Source organism: Cynocephalus volans, chromosome 8, assembly GCF_027409185.1.
Source record: "Cynocephalus volans isolate mCynVol1 chromosome 8, mCynVol1.pri, whole genome shotgun sequence".
Lineage (NCBI taxonomy): Eukaryota > Metazoa > Chordata > Mammalia > Dermoptera > Cynocephalidae > Cynocephalus > Cynocephalus volans.
The window spans coordinates 52,548,180-52,566,660 of NC_084467.1; the positions used below are offsets into that span (position 1 = coordinate 52,548,180).

At 33.7% G+C, this 18,481-nt stretch overlaps 1 protein-coding gene across 2 annotated transcripts in view; it reads right to left on the reverse strand.

The window, feature by feature from the left end:
- Positions 1 to 18,481, reverse strand: part of TM2D1 (TM2 domain containing 1) — a 68,217-nt gene that overhangs the window by 16,648 nt on the left and 33,088 nt on the right. For both annotated transcript variants that reach the window (XM_063107181.1, XM_063107182.1), the window contains exons 4-5: positions 13,588 to 13,679; positions 4,505 to 4,578 (exon numbers count right to left, since the gene is read on the reverse strand). In XM_063107181.1, the coding sequence (XP_062963251.1) occupies positions 4,505 to 4,578; positions 13,588 to 13,679 (166 nt within the window). The remainder of the gene's footprint in view (positions 1 to 4,504; positions 4,579 to 13,587; positions 13,680 to 18,481) is intronic.

The following is an 18,481-nucleotide window of genomic DNA, read 5'->3' on the forward strand; positions in this document are numbered from 1 at the left end:
ATACCCACAGCTCCCAGGACCTTTTTTTCCCCCTATTACCTAGCTCACAGACCTGCGTGTGAAGGGTTTGTGACCCAGTCTGTGCAACAGACTCAAGCGGTCGGTAAGCCCTAGCTTTACCATTTTTATTCATTATCTCTCAAGTGATCCTGTGAAATTTAGAACTTTATCTAAGATCCTGCTATGGGCTGAATATTTATGTCCCTCCAAAATTCTTATGTTGACATCTAATCCCTAGTGTGTTGGTATTAAGAGGTGGGGACTTTGAGAAATGTTTAAGTCATGAGGGCTCCCCCCTCATAAATGCGATTAGTGCCCTTATAAAAGAGGCCTGAGGTGTCTCCTCCTCCTACCACATGAAGACACGTAGACGGTGCCATCTATGAAACAGAGAGCCTTCAGCAGAAATTGAATCTTCTGGCACCTTGATCTTGGACTTTCTAGACTTCATAATAGTGAGAAACAAATTTCTGTTGTTTATAAATTATCCAGTCTAAGGCATGTTTTAATAGCAGCCCAAACGGACAATGGAAGGACCTTAAGGAGAGTAACCACTTTTTAAAAACCACCTGCTGTAGACGGGATAGCCCCCAACCTCATTGAAGTTTAAATTCCCATTGTAATTGTTGAGGGTGGGAAATTCTGTCATGGTAATTGAAAGGTGGGACATTGAAGAGGTGATTAGAATGTAGGACCATGTCACAGTGAATTGATTAAAAATCGTGGTTGGGGGCATGGTTCTGAGGGATTTAGAAGAAGAGCACTTAAGAGGTTAGTCTCTCTCTGCTCTGCCATTTTCCACCATGTGAGACCCCAGGTTATTGTCGCCACCACCAAGACCCTCACCAGATGTATTCCCTGCACTGTGGACTTCCCACCCTCTGAAACTGTAAGCAACAAATTTCATTTTCTTTATAAATTACCCAGTTCCATGTATTTTATTATAAGCAATATTAATGGCCTAATACATTACCAGTTTTAGCTTCTCATCTTGCTTGTAATTGGCACAAAGCCACACTTTTCATAAAGTATACTGCATTCACTTCAAATCAGCAAAAAATTTTTGAGGGCATACTCTGCGTTTAACACACTACTGTGTGAAAAGTCAAACTTGCTGTGTAAAAGTTAAAAAATAATACAAAGTGGTATATAACTCAGTGGCATATATTAAATGCCAAACTAATGAGGCATACTTTACAAATCTGATTAATTTGTTTAAAAAATTCAAAAATGTCTTGGAGATTATACTGCTGCTTATATAGTTATTAGTTCTCTAAGGAAATCTACTCTGTAATATTAAGAGGAATGAAAATGAAAGTAATTTCTTCCATTATGCACAAATTTTTTTAAACTGTAACAAAGAAAGAGCCCTGACATACTTCCTTCTAACAACTCTCCACATTCTAATACATTTTTCCATTTTCTCTCTACGCATCCTTGTCTTTCTGATTTGTGGCTGTCTTGTCTCCACTTTCATATAATTAAAAATATTCAGATCATGTGAATGAGGAAAGAGGTTTAAATATAATCAAAACATTCTCATATTTTTTCCTGATAAAAAAATCTTGTCCAATCTACCTTTCATGATGTGTATAAAAGTATACAGGCATAAAAGAATGTGTGTTTTTAAATCTTCAGTGTGGAATATACTATAAAGCAAATGTACCTCACAGGGCCTGGTTTTCCAAAGCCTTGCAGCTTCTAATACTGACCTTGTGGAGGACTGGAAATTTTCCTCAGGCTATAAAGTCTCTGGTGTAAGATAAAGATTTGTGGCACAGCAAGGTTGCTGGCTCAAGGACAGACTAGTTACTGATTGTTATGTAAAGATACTGAGAAATTGCTTTAAGAAGGAATGTTTGCTAAGATCAAGCTTTTGTTGATAGCCTTACTGGAATGTCATCTGGCTTGTTTCACTGAAAGTTACCAGCCTATATTGTTAAACTATGACCCCACCTATGTCTCTTCCTGTAACTTCCTGGTCTGGAAAATAAATGCAGGAAGAGAACCCCAATTGGGGGTTAATTTCCCAAGAAAAGGTTGCCTCTCACTTGAGGGTTCTGACAGGAGATCCACTTTGGGGTCTCTCACTGCTCAGAAGAGATGGGCTTTGAGTAATCCTTTGCGTCTCTGTCACTCAGGGGAAGTGGGGTGACAAATCCGTGGGGGACAAAGCAACACAAAGCAACACTTCAGAACTACATTATGAATAAATATATATACAGTAGTTATATACAGTAGTTACCTACAGCTAAAAAACTATATGCTATACATGTATCACTGATTAGGTAGATTATGTTGATTGCATCCTATGTATTATTTCACACCATTCATCATTCATATTATTTGTATATTTTTTAAGAACAAAAAATAGAAACTTGCAAAGTTTACAACAAATAAACTCATTAAAATATTTTCAGTAAATACAGCAATATGTAAAGCTTACTTTAGCAATATGTGCGTTATACTTTATATATTTTGTTCAAAGACTAAATAGCTAGACTCTTAGATTTTTGTTACAAATACTGTGAAACGAAGTATGTTTTTATAGGTCTTAGGTCCATGTACAATATGTTTCCAGGATAGTCATCCAACAGAAAAACACTGCTATTCACTGGGGAATAATATTTAATGGCAAAAAAAAAGCAGACAGAGAGAACAGGGAAGGAAAGAAAAAAAAAAAGACGTGAACTAAATGTAAAAGGTCTATTGAGAGATTGGAAAAAAATATATTCAGGATATGAATTTAACAGATTATAATATTTGTGATAAAAAAACTTATTTAATTTGCTGAAAAAAATAATTCTCCCCTAAAACTGATGTACTCAACATCACTTTAAGTATTAAACAACATGCAGAATAAGGCTACACATCTTATTTGGCTACATTTGAAAACTAATTTATTTTTCCCCTAATCTGAAAGCAGTATAAACTGGCTATTCCTATAAAAATGACTTACTCAGGGAAATTTCCTGCAGAAATTCAAACAACTTAATTCAATACCTCAATAATTTCTTAACATGACAGAGTCCCAATCCCAGGAGATCTTTAAGAAAAGAACTATTTATCGTAAAAAGTTCAGGCATACATGCACCAGAAAGCTGTGGCTGAATCAAATTAGCTCTATTATTTAATATGACTAACGCTACAAAGCAATGATAATATTACAAGTCATGGAAATACTACCTAAATGTTTGGGAATTCAAAAAACTTTGAATTTCGCATACCTTAACTCCAAGAATCCCAATAATACATTAAATTCCTTGGATCCTCATTTAAAGTGAAAAACTAATTTCTAAGCATATGTGCACAAGTACCTTAGCTTCTTCATGCCTGCTTGCATGTCCCACAGTCACAGAAGGCAGGAGATTTGGTTAGGCATATGTTTACAAGATAGGGAAATTTCAACCTCAAAACCAAATATTTTCCATGTTTAATTCTGATATCTTATTGGTCCATATGCTGCCTCCTCCTCACAGTATGGTATCCAAATCTCCTAGATTTTGACTTTCTTTTAAAAGCATAATGATAACATCAAGGAGACAGAATTGAAGAGTTCAAACACTATATGAGAAAGCAGAGCAAAACAGATGATGATCTAAATGCATACTGACACGCTTGCTAAAGAGATTAGGTGCTCCATAAATGCTTGTTGAAATGCTGTTTGGCAACATTTGTTGTGATAAATTCATCTCTTTCTCTAATTTAAGAATCCTCATGAGTTAACCACAACCAGTTCAGTATAATTTAACAGAAAACATCTGGTGGAGCTTTTAAATGCTTCAGGACAGCATTTCACAAACTATGCCTGCCCCCACACCCACTTCAGCAGGAGAAAATGAGGTTAACAAAGAGAAGCAGACATGAATATCAAGAGAATCCTGAACATATCATTTGTTTATATGGACTTGGTCTTGCCTGAGGCCAGCCCCACTCCTAGATTTTCTATAGAATGCCCATACATTCCTTTTCTTTTTGACTTAAACTAGCAGGATTTCAGGTTCTGTAGAAAATCTTGTATATGCCTCCACAATGTTAGTATGTATATCAGAGTCCCATCAATTTCCTTTTATGGTAATCAACAAGATGACTGTGACTATCAGGAAAAGAAACAATAAATCTGAGAAATAATCACAATCCCTTTTAGAAACTCAATACATATAAAGATTGTGAGAAATTATTCATCAAAGAAACCTCTTTAACTCAGTTGAATTCACATTTACAAATCACATTTGAGCATGGAATCCTTTTTTATGAACTTATGTCTTCTAGAACTACTAATTGGTAGTTCTAAAAGTTCTAAAAGAACTAAAAGTTTCAGTTTAGGAAACGTAAATTGGATACATGGCCTTGATCTCTTAGATCCAGATCTCTGAAGAAATACTGAAGCAAGCATTCTGTCTGCTTCTTAATATATTTAAAATTTAAAATATACCAGGAGAAGATCACATAACTCAATTTTGAATGTAAAAGTACTTTACATTCTAGATTGAAACTAACTTACCTGCATTGAAATAAGAATGAAATCAATTAGGCTTCCAATTCCACAAAACCCTACAGTGCAAAATTTTAACAAACCTAGAAAAGAAGGTAAAGTCATTTACAATCTGGAAAGTCTTATAATATTAACAAACTTTTCCATTTTCCAATAAGCCATTATATATACCACAAATTCTTTATATCAAGAATATAAAATAACACTTTGGAAAAACCACATCTTCACCTGAAAGAATAAGAAAAGTTTAAAGAAATCTCTATACAGAAAAGCCACTAAATAATTAATTCACTTGACAAATAAATGGTAGTAACTGAAAAACTCAATATATTCTTACAAAATTTTGTAAAAGGTTTAGAAAATAATCCTTAAGTCTCAAAATGCACCAGAGTTACAGGACATCTTTTAGTCTTAAAACCTTTATTTATTTAGACTTAATACCTTATGTGATTTAATACACATTTAGAGTAGAAAGTTCAAATATATAAACTGTCATGCCACAGAAAATCAGGAAATAATATTGATCTTGTAAAATTTTATTAGTAACCCAATTTTCTCTTAAATTTATCCTAAACTTTTTTTTTCTTCTAAGCATCTCCTGTTTATTAGTTCTATAGTCAAAGTCAACAATTTTGTGCTGGGCACTATACCCACCTTTGTCCTTGGTCCCAACCCAAGAGCTAAAATGCTAAAATGGATAATAGATCATATCAACTACAAATAGACACCAGCTAAAAATGATAAGAGTGGATAAAATCACCTCCTGCATACAACCTGGAAATACACAAATAAGACTGAAATATGTACGTATATTAGATAAATTTTCCCCCTTCTTAGTATTAGACATATAGCAGAAGAATGTTCTAAGTACTGGAATAACACATGTTAAAAATAATTTAATAACTATTAAAATATAGAGATAATAGAAATTTTTGCTTTTAGTTTTCTTCAAAACACTTATTACCCTTCCTAACATTTTATCTTTGTTTACAGTCTCTTTGTTTTCAGCCCCATTAAGGGCAGAAAATTTTATCTATTTTGTTTACTCCTGTGTCCTTAGTGCCTACAATATTGCCTGGCACATATAGATGTTCAATGTTTGTTGAATAAATGAATAAATCTTCTCATATTTCTGCTTTCTAAAGACCCCTATCATTTTATCCATTATCTTACTCCTTTATTTTTTTCAGTAGTTGCATTTTACTATACTTGCCCAAGGAAACTTGACTGCTGAGATTTTATCCACTCAGTATATTTTATATTTCTGAAATGTATCCTTCTTCACATGGCATATTAGTGTAAATTTGGAAGTATCACAGTTTCCGTTCCTTTAATTTGTTTATAAAAAACAAGTATGGTCGGGCCGAGCCCGTAGCACACTTGGTAGAGTGCTGCGCTGGGAGTGCGGCAACGCTCCCGCCGCGGGTTCGGATCCCATATAAGAATGCCTGCTGGTGCACTCACTGGCTGAGTGCCGGTCACGAAAAAACGACAAAAAAAAAAAAAAAAAAAAAACAAGTATGGTCCCCCAAAAGCTATGTCTTTAATTAACTGCTAATCCATGAAGAAAAAGTAATCACACCAGGGCTTTTACCATCTTCCAAGAGATTTCTTCCTATAGCTCTTCTCATCTTGTGGGCTACTTCTTCAGAGAAGTCTTCTCCAACCTGCCTGTCTAAAGCAGCATGTCACTCTCCCCATAACTCAACTACTCTATTGCAACTCCCCTATTTATTTCCTTCATAGTGCTGATTGTAAATCTGTTTGTTCATTCACTGTCTTCCTCTAGAAAGTAAATTCCTAAAGGCAGGCCTTATTTGTCTCATTCAGGTCCATGCCCTGACAGACAGTAAGAGCTTGACAAATATTTGTGGTATAAATATTAAAAAACTAAAAACAATCTAAATGTTCAATAGGGAGAAATTGTCTCAAAAAATTAAAGTACAACAAGTAATAACAGGACAGAATATTATGCAGCCATTTAAAACAAAGATAAGAAGTATATTTATTGGAAAAGTAATATGATAGATAACATGCAAAACAGAGTAAGATGATGAATTCATGAAATTCTAGCTATTCTGCTGCTGAACCTATCTTAAAGGTGCTTCACAAAAATGAACATGAGAGATTCCTGTTAAGATAAAATATTAGATAAGGGAATGATATCTGTGTTTGGAACTTTAATAAATATTATCCACTCTGGGTTGGAGTAAGACATTTTAAAAACCATGGAACAAATCCAAAACACTTCTAAAAATTTAAGGAACTTACAAACTAATCTAATAGTGACAGCAGATCAGCACTTGCTTGGAAAAGAAAGGGACAAAAGGGTCAAAAAGATGGAATTACAAGGGGGCATTAATTTATGGGGTGAAGGATATGGTCATTATCTTGATTATGGTGATGATTTCATAGGTGAATACAAATGCCAAGTTTACCAAATTATGTATTTTAAGTATGTACACTGTAATGTATGTCATTTATACCTCAATAAAGCTGTTTTAAAAATTAAGGAACTGGAGGCTGGCTGGTCAGCTCAGTTGGTTAGAGCATGCTGTTATAACACCAAGGTCAACAGATCCTCAAACCAGCCAGATGCCAAAAAAAAAAAGTCTTTGAAAAAAATAAAAATTAAGGAACTGATAAGTTGACTTAAAAAAACAACAAATTGTAAGTTTAAAATCATTACAATGATTTACAGCCTATTTTACTCCAAACCTGTCATGTCAACTATGGTCCATCTATTTCTACAAATTTAAGACCAAGGATGACTTTACTAATGAAGTTTCTAATAACGCTATCTTAAACTTGTTTTAGGTTTTCAAATATAAAAATACTTTATAGAAAAAAGATAGGAAGAGCACTAAGAATTAAATGAGGTAATGAGATACATTTGATAAATGTTAGCCCAGCTACTACTTTTGTTGTCACTATTTCTACTACAATTATATCCAAGAAATTTAGACAGCATAAATCCACATTCATTAACGTAGCATCATCTAACCTAGTCTCATCTCTTGCAAATTCCTTCTCCCTGTATTATAGCCAAACTACCTAAAGTTCTCTTCCAATAGGCCATGCTCTCATATCTCCCTCATCCATCTCTTCATTTTTATAAGCTATGCTATTTTCTGCCTCAACTCCTTCTCTGCCCCTACTCTTCTTTATCATCTAGCTAATTCCCAATCATCTTTTAAAACTTACTTCAGATGTTCCCTCTTCTGGAAAGTCTTCTCTAATGCCCAAAAATAAATTGATGCCATTCTTGGATATTTCCTCAGCACACTGCCCCTAACTCTCAGCATAGCATACATCCCATTGTATGATTTATTATACATTTATTTGTATGTCTTCTCCCATCTTTCTGTGATTAACTTGAAGTAATGGCTGTGTCATTCCCTGTCTAGTAGGATACCATCTAAAACAGGCACTCAATATGACTGCTAAAGGAACAAATTTTGTCAACAGTAAATTATCTATAAACATACATTGATCAACTTGAACAACACAAAGTAGCACACATTCTATACAGCATTTATTAAAACCACTATCAATCATTACTCTTATAGAATTCATTATTTTGAGCATCAATACCAGTTTTTTAAAAGATGGGGTATTTGTGAATACCAAAAGTAGACTTCTGTTTTTCCAAATAAAAATGTGTTAGGTCACCCTATTTACTAACTTATCATAGAAAGAAATATCAGCTTTTGATTTTAAAAACTGTTTTAAAGTTTCTAGTAAAATAGTGTTTCTAATCTAGAAGGATCCATTTTTATCTTCAACCATTATTATTCTAGATATATCCTTTCAAAAAGATTATGCTGCCAGACGACATTAACAAAGCTCATATTTTGCATGTACTTTATTTTTTACATTAGTAACTTAAACTTTACATTTTAAAAACACAAATTCAGTAATAGGATTTATTTAGGTATAAAACAAAAAGAACAGAGATTAATTTTTGGTATTCAAAAAAAGGTTGGTATTTTTGTTTTGTTACAGGTTGGGTCTTGCAAACACTTCTGTCTGCATAACTGTTTTAAAGAATGCAGATTATTTAATACTGAGATTGCTGTTTGCCAAACTGCAAGTGTTCTACAATGATTTGGTAATCAGGTATCATTATTCTTTTTGTGTCTGCACCTACAAATCCATTTATTTATCCTATGATCTGTGGATATTATATACCAGCTCAAACTGGTAACTTCTTTTTTTTTTTTTAAAGGAATAATATAACCAAAGATTTTTAAGATTTGGGCTTAAAAACACACAACACTTTGTTATTCTAATAGGAAAATATTTACAATTTAAAATGAAAATCACTATGAAAAGAGTACCTTTCCTGTTAACTGCTTCCAAAAGAGCTATTATCTTTGAGAAACTATAATCTTTTAATGCTACAGATGAGCAAAATAAAATATGCTAGTTATTGCATATTTAAAAAATCACGAAGTTAAAAACACTGAGAGTTAAAAACTCTAAGAAAATTATTTTTTAAAATATGGCTTCATGGTGAAAAAGGCATGCAGCTAAAGCACCACTGGTATACTGAGGAATAAATCAATTAAAAGAAAAAAAGGCATTTATAAAGAAATAGTAATGGTAAAAACAAATTTGAAATATCTGTAAAGAAAATTTTTCTTAAAGGAATTTTTGCATCTTATAAAATTTTGTTCAACCTACCTCCTCCCCACAAATTTCTCTTGTGTAATTCTGAAATATCACACTCAACATTAAATTACTTAAAAAGAGTAAGTTTCACACTCACATGGATTTACATTTTTTTACTCTGTTCTTATGAAATTCCATTCACCCACTGATAGACACAAGATACGTTTCCATATCTTAGCTATCGTGAATAATGCTGCAATGAACACGGGAGTGCAGAATCTCTTCAAGATACTGATTTCACTTCCTTTGAATATATATATACCCAGAAGTGGGATTGCTGGATTATACAATAGTTCTATTTTAACCTTTTCAAGGAATCTCTATACTGTCTTCCATAGTGTCTTCTGATTTACATTCCCACCAACAGTGTAAATGAGTTCCCTTTTCTCCATATCCTCACCAAGACTTATTGCTCGTCTCTTTGGTAATAGCCAACCTAACTAGTGTGAGGTGGTATCTCATTGTGGTTTTGATTTGCATTTCCCTGATTAGTGATGTTGAGCACCTTTTCATATGCCTGCTATACATCTTCTTTGGAAAAATGTCCACTCAAGTCCTTGGCCCATTTTTTAATCAGGCTATTTGTTTATCTGCCATTGAGTTGTATGAGTTCCTTATATATTTTGGATATTAACCCTTTATATGATTTGAATATGGTTTGTAAATATTTAATTTATGGTACACAACACACACATGTACACAGTGGAATATTATTCAGCCTCAAAACAGATGGAAATCCTGCTATTTGTGACTATTTGGATAAACCTGGAGGACATTATGCTAAGTGAAATATGTCAGACACAGAAAGACAAATATTGCGTGATATCATTTATATGTGATATCTAAAATAGTTAAACTTAGAGAAATGAAGAGGAGAATGGTGGTTGCTAGGGGTTGTGGGGGTGGGGAAAATAGGAAGATTTTGGTCAAAGGGTTCAAAATTTCAGCCAGAAGATGAACAGGTTCTAGAGATCTATAGAACTGCATGGTAACTATAGTTAATAATAATGTATTATATAATTGAAATTTGCTAAAGGAGCTTAAGTGTTCTCCCACACACTGAAACAAGGCAAGTCAGATGATGGATATGTTAATTAACTTGAGTGTGGGAATCATTACATAAGGTATATTTACATCAAAACACCTAGTTGTCACCTTAAGTATATACAATTTATTCGTCAATCATACCTCAATAAAAAAAATTTTTAAATAAAATTCCACCAACCATAAACAACATTAATGAAGTATTTCTGCTTTTTATAACCACGAAGAAAGATTAAACATTATAAGAAAAAAGTAATTTTAGATTCCAGGTATAACTACTTTCATAGCAGTCAACTTTGTATTATCCAGTTAAGAATTTTTTTAATGGCAATGATCATTTTAATTGAAACTACCAAAATTTATTTACCTTGAATTCTTAGTAAAAATTAAAATCTAATTTAAAACATTTAAAAATTAAAACATTCAAAAAATTTAAGTTAACACTGTAATTTTATGTACATATTAGATTAGATTAGCTCATAAAACATACCAAAATCTTTAACATTAAGATAGCTTAAGGGCAACTAAGATAAGGATAAAAATATTTGAATGCTTAAAGAGATAAGATGATTTTCAGTTAAAGATAACAAATTTGACATGCCTACTTAGCTCCTCTCATTCCAATTTTTAAAAAGTCACAAGCTCAATGGAATAAAGAGAATGGAAGATAAGATAATGGCAACAAGCTGTAAAGCAGATGAATAACAGACTGTTTCTTTTCTCAAGCTAGCAGTCAAAATATTCGTTGAATTAATCAACATCCAAAGGTTGTTGGAATAAAGTACGTTATTTAAAGTTAAAAAAAAAAAAAAAAAAAACCTTTACACTGAAGCATAAAGTCAAATGTTAAAAATTAAATTTGCAAATTTATGGACTCTCAGCCTCAAACAGAAAGGTTCCCTTTAGCAGTGGCCACAGAAAGAAAGGCAGCTCCTGGTAGGAAATTAACATCCACTAACCAGAGCCATTTTACTACTGAGAGAAAAAAAATCACACTGTTAAGGCATCATTGTGAAAAGAAAACAAACAAAAAAATTCACGACATATATACCAACATATTATGAATTGCAGTAAGTCAAAAACATTAACTAACACTATATGACATTACAGCTCATCTGACATACATCACAAGAAGCTAAAAAAATCACTTAAGCCAAATATTTAAAATATATTTAATATTTAAAATCATCACAGAATAAACTGTTCTAAAACACTGTGTTTCTCCCTCTCTCCTAACCTTTTAAAAACTTTTTTAAAGTTAGAAATCTTTCCAAAAATATAGATGGTCCTGTCCTCTTAAAGAGAACATATGAAGATACTTCAAAAAGTTCACGGAAAGATTTGTATTATCTTTCAATTCCATTTTTCCATGAACTTTCTGAAATACCCTTGTGTATAAGAAAATGTAAGGACTAAGTCAGAGGGTTTGGAGACTTATTGTAACCATCACCATGTCATGTTACTTTCTCATTATAAACCTAGTTTATCCATCCATCCATCTATCCATCCGTCATCTAAAAAGTTAGACTAAATGATTTTTATTTTAGCAACTCAAGAGGCCTTCTGTGAATACTATATGGTTTTTAGCTGTGTTACAGAATGGTAAGGTTGTTGTAAGGAATGGCATGAAAGTGAAGTTGAACTGTAACTCAAGCCAGGACTGCTGCACCAACCTCCTTTCAGCTTACTCTGCCACAAGTCTTTCTCCATTCTAATCCATTTCCCAAAATATTTCCAATATTATCTTTCTGAAATATAAATCTGACCATGACACTTTGCTTAAGAACTTTTATTGCTTCTGATGTCTAAAGGGTAAAGTCCAAACTACACAGCAACATACTCAAAGCCCTTTATAATCTGACCACAGGCGACCTCTCCAGTCAGTTTCATCTCCTACCCATCGTTCTTTCTAAAACATTAGGCTAAATTATCCCCCGTCCTGTCAATGCACACCCACGTTCTTTCAAACCTTCTACCTTTGCACATTTTTTCCCTGTAATGCCTTAAATCTCTATAATCCCTTCATCCTTCAAAACCTAGCCTAAATGTCATCTCACCTAAGAAATCTTCCTTCACAACCCAAGGCCAACTTGGGGAAAGGGAATCAGTCCCTATTCTGTGTTCTCACAGCACTTTGTTATGGTTCTGTTACAGTGCTATATCATAAATTGGCCTGCCAACATATTTATTTTATTACATATTTATTTTCTTTTTAACCAATATATACTGTGATCTTCATTACTTCCATAGCACAAACTTAGTTACTTAAACATTGAATACATGTTTGCTAACAATAAATTAGCATATATAGTACTTTAAACTTTGACTTTTATTTATGAACTTATCACACTGACTTTTCAGTGTGGCTGTGAGAAACATACCTCCTACCAACAACCCCACAGTGAAGATTCTTCTTTGATCTCTGGTGGGTAGCAACATGGAAGAAATAAGGTTAGCTTGCTAGAAAGCAGAGCATTCAAAAACTCTAAATTTGCTCAGTGAAGGGCCAATACAGAAGCAGAGTACTACGGTAAATAAAGCAGGATCTCTGGAGCCAGAAAATGTGGGTTCAAGTTGAGGTCACTAGTTAGTGTCCTTGGGTAAATCTCTTAATCGTGTGACAATTTCCCTATCCATAAAACAAAGATGATAACAACACATATGTCACAGAATAAAGCAAGGCCTCTAGACTCAATAAATCCCTTAACCTCTCTGGTGACAGTTACCCTACCTGTTAAAGAGAATTTAAAGATGATGATAAACTCAGAAGTTGTAAGGCTTAAATATGGGCAGGAACGTTAAAGTATTGTTTAAACAAAAGCTGTAGTCAATTATAGTTTTTGTAAGCATTAGTAGCTACTGTAAATGTAAATATTATAGCTAGGTGGAAGGTATGGAAAGGGATGCTATGGGTGATAGAAGTCAGGCTCCTACCCCCAGCTCATGCTGGTCACCACAGTTACAACCCAACTTGTCCTGAAAGAAGTATTTTCTATTCCCAGGGTAACAGTGACAAAAGTTCAAATAGAAGGACATCTTTTAGAGGAGTAGGGGATATGCATTTATTCATAAGACATTTATTGAACATCCACTGTGTGCCCAGCACTAGCAGTGACATTCCAGTCTACTGTTTTAAGTAAATACCTACACTATCTTGAGTGTGTGTTTTCATAAAGGTGAAAACACAGGAAAAGTCAGTATTTCTTACCTATTCTGAGTTGTAGAACTAACTGTTAGTTCTATACTCACAAAAATATGTTAACTATTCAACTCCAATTATATGGAACTTGTAATATTAATAATATGCTGAGATTTAATCTATAAGAATAGATTTATCTAGAACACAAGTTTCAAAAGGATTTTAAAACACTCACCCAAGGCAGGGTATCCAAGGTAAAATCGATCTGCTCCCAACCATCCAAGAAAAAGAGACAATGCAACTGCCACTTTGTATGAATAGCCATTTCTGCACAAAATTAAAACTTAAGTGTCATATTATTTCCAACACCTGAACATTTTAGAAAACAAAATTGTTAATGACTACTTATTTGTTAATTGGTTTATTTATCCAATTAATGCTTTTTGGTTGTCTACTATTTAAGGCTATTGTAATATATTAATGAATAAAGGTGACAAAGATCCCTGTCTCTGAGGAGCTTATGATCTAATGGCAGCAAGCAATAAAGATAAACATATTAAAAAAGTAAGTCATAAACGTTACAAAAAAAAAAAAGTGAAGCAAGATGTGTAGGAAATCCAGAATGCCGGGATATGTGGAGAAACCAGAATGCTAGGTGCCATTTAAATGGGGCGATAAGAGTAGGCCTCATTGAGAAAGTGGTATTTGAGCAAAAACCTGAGGGAAGTAAGTGAGTTAGTTACGCCATGCCTGTGAGGCAAAAGAAATAGCTCGTACAAAGGTGGCATACCTGACATGTTTGAGGTCTATTAAGGAGGCCAGTGTAGCAGGAGTAGAGTGAGAGAAGGAAAAAATATTAGTAGATGAGATCAGAGAGGTAATGGGGAGTGAAGGAAGCAGATCATGCAATGCCTTGTATACCACTGTAAATACTCTGGCTTTTACTGAGAGAAATAGAAAGCTATTGCAGGATCTTAAGTAAAGTGTGACAGGATCTGATTTAGACTTTAAAATAATTTCTCTGGCTGCTGTGTTAAAAAAAGACTGCAGGAGAGTATTTGTCAGCTATTGCCACAATGACATATAACAAACACCCCAAAACTCAGTGGGTTACAACAATAAGCTATTATTTTCACACTTGTAGGTTGCAGATTGGCTGTGTTTTAGCTGACCTAGGCTAGTTCAGCTGGGAGATTCTGCTTCAAGCTGAGGTTCAGCCTAGCTTGAATCCAGGCTGTGGACTCAGTTCAAGTCAGTTCCACTTAAGTTTTTCTAAGGCCCAACCTGAAGGTATTGCAGATTCTGGGTGCAAGTTCTTTTCAGGACATATCATCAAAAAACAAAGCACATTTAAGCCTCTGTTTGCTTCACACCTGGCAACATTACATAGGCCAAATTTAAGTCACATGGCCAAGCCTATTCAATGGAGTGGGAAGTATATACAGCCCACTTGAAGGCAACTGAGAGGGATGAATATTTGCTTAACAAATTCAAACTACAACAGGGACAAAAGAGTTTGAAGGCTATTGCAATAATCCCGGTAAGAATTAATAGTGGCTTAACCTGGAGTAATAATAGCAAAGGAAATAGTGAGAAGTGATCAGATTCTGGATACAGTGTGAAGTACAGCCATCTGGATTTCCTGGTGTATTAGATTTAGGGCACGAAAAAAAGAAAGGACTGAGAATAGTGCTAGAGATTTTATCCTAAGCAACCAGAAGGATGAAGCTAGCATTAACTGAGTTGGGGAAGGCTGAAGATGGATTGATATTAGAAGGAAGGTCAAGATTTTAGTTTGGGACATACGAGTTTGAGATATTTATCAGACATAAACATGGAGTTATCTAAAAGACAGCCGAATTCACAAGTTTGGAGTTAGAGAGAGAAGTCCAAGCTGGAGATATAAATTAAAGATTTACAGGAATATAGGAGGCATGAGATTGCCATGTGAGTATAGATAGACAGAAGAGATCTGAAGACCCTGAGGTGCTCCAATATTAAGAGATCAAGAAGAGAAGAAATCGGAAAGGAAAGTGAGGAGCTAACAGTGAAGAAGTAAAACTAGAAGAGTATGGTATCCTGAAGGTCAAGCGAAGACAGTGTATTAAGGAAAGTAGAATGATCAACTGTGCCAAATGTTGCTGATGGATCACATACGATAATCGCTGAGAACTTACCACTAAATTTAACTAAGAGGAGATCATTAGTGACCTCAGCTAGAGCAATTTAGGTCACTTGATAAAAGCAAAAGACAGAAAACAGTGAGTGTAATAAAGAATGGGAGTAAAAGAACTGAAGAAAAATATTAGACAACTCTTTCAAAGAGTTTTGCTACAAAGGGGAGTAAAGAAATAGAGGTAGCCAGAGCTATCATTTTAAAGTCGAACCTGATCAAGTCAGGCCCCTTCCTATAATTCTGTGTTTTTGCATTGCATTCACAATTAGGACATAATTTGTGGAGAGTTGAGGGAGGTTGTAAGTGGCTCAGAGATCCTGTTTATGTGTCTAATATTATAAGGATGTCAGACTTTATGCTGAGAGCAGTAGTGCCTCATCTACACAGGAATGGGGCACCAGACTAAATGCAGAGAAATAAATTAGGAGGCTTTGCAAAAATATAGGCTATAATTTAATGAGCTGTGGGAGAAAGAAGTGAACAAAATTGGGAAATATTAAGAAGGCGGAAGCAACCAGACTAAATATGGGGAATGAGGGAAAAGGAGAAGTCAAGAATGACTCAAACGTTTCTGCTTAAGAAACTGGGGAGAACAGGTACCATACACTAAGACAAAGGAGAAAATGATTTGAAGGAAAAGACAGATTCAATTTGGACCCATATATATATATATGTGTGTATATATGTATATATATATATATATATATATATATATATATATACACATTTAAAAATGGTAATATTATATATATGTAAAATATATAAAAGGATGGTGAGAGAGAAGCCAAAGGGTGGAAGAATGAAAAAAAAGAAAAAAGACCAAGGATATAATCTTGGGTATATCAAGATTTAAAGAAGAAGCAAAGGAAAAAGAACCAACAGAAACAGAAGAGTGTTTTGTATTAGAAGCCAAGGAAAAAAAATATTTTAAGAGATGGGAATAGCCAAATGCTGTAGAAAGATTAAGATATGGACTGTAAATATCCAATTGATATAGCAACAGAGATCACTGGTGAATTTCAGCATGGCCAAAAGACATACTGCATTAGACAGAAAATTTCATAATAGATAAGTATTATGGAAACAACTGTTTCAAAGAGCTTGGCTGGGAAGGAGAATGAAATTAGAAAAACACTTAACCTATGTAAGTAAATCATCCTAAAGAACAATCTGAAAACTGGTAGTATAGCAAAGACTGTTTAGTAATTCATTGAACCATTTCTCTTTTTCTTATGGATATACAGCTAAACTACATTTCCTAACCTACCTTACAATTAAGTACAGCCCTGAGTTTTAGCCAATGCAATGAGGACAGAAATGTATTCCATTTCCAGCTCTGGCTCTTAACACACTCCTACAACAAAGTGTTCTCTCTCCTCTTTCCCATCTGCAACCTGAATGGAAAAGAATAGAGGAAACAAAGCCACAAGATGAAAGGAGCAGGGCCCCTGCATACATTGAACAACCATCACCCAATCCAGACCTCCAAGCCAATGCCAAATTAGACTTATGATGTGAGTGAGAAATAATTTTTATTGTATTAAACCACTGAAATTCTGAAGACATTTGTTACAGCACTTAGCCTGCTCCAAATAAAGTAGATGGCAAGTATAAATATGTGGGTGGCTTGGTAATCAATAAGACATGGCTACCAGACTTCAGTTTCTGGAGAAAATATTATAGAATGGCTATATCTGCAATATTAAGATGGGGTTTTAAACAAGCATTACTATCACATACAGTTTGAAAAAGGGAGTTGAAATAAACTGGAAAAGGGACAACCAACCAATAAGAACTTTACTGAGTAGCTGACCAGCAGCCAGCCTTTTGGTAGGGATGTACTAAATATCCTAATAAAGAGAAATAATATATCAGGTCATCTTAGCTTTGTGACTCTTATCATTAAATTTATCCATAAATATAATTACCATTGTTGTCATGCAATGTTCATCAAGCAAATTGCATTTTGGAATTGTGGATTTTACTATAGAAGGGAAATAAGTTGGGCAGTAGACTTGGAGTATCTGGTTTCCTTGATAGTTATATTTCTTATTATAATGGACATTAACATCTTGTGAGCATGATTAGCACAACTCAGTCACATTGAGCCTACTCTACCCTGAGACACTGCAATAAAAATCAGCATTAACTTGGAAATTAAGTAACAGACCACTACAGGTAATATGAACCTGTAAAGTCCAACTTTAGTGCTTAGTTTTTCTCAACAGAGGATTTTCTTAGTTGTTGTATTATAACCAATGATATCTTGGTTAATACATTAATACACTTAATATATTATTTATTGTTTGGAATGTTCAAACTAGAAATATCAACCTACAAATTTAAAAATTGACTAAACCATATCTAAGTACTTTGGAAATAATTCCTTTTAAAAATTTTTACTTTATTAATGAGAAAATCTTGGAACCCAAAAAGATTAAGTGATTGGCTTAGGATTACACAAGAAGACAAATCAAAAGCTCCTCATTAACTCAATGAAGTAAAGTCAAAAGAAAAAAAAGACTCTAAGAGTTCTTTCTAAGAATTCTAAGAGAACTTGTAGAAATAGACAAACAGTGTTATTTCTTGATAGGTACCACCAAGTAAAATGCAATAATATACAGTTATAAGGTAAAAATACTTCTATAGTGCTAGCAACTAATAAAAACTAAATTATGTTTTCAGTACAAAGCAAAAACATAAAAATAAAAGGTAAGCTTTACTGTAGCAAAAATAAAAATCAAACTTAAAAGTCTTTTAAACAGAGAACATTTCTAACAAAATAAAGCCATTTGTCTTACTATCCCAAACTAATAACTTTTGAATTCTGTTTAACATTACCATTCATCAACCATATCTATTGCAAAGAATAAAACCAAGTTTCAAAATGCCCTTAATGTGTAAACAATTAACAATAATTAGCATTTTTCTGATACAATATGTACACAATCCC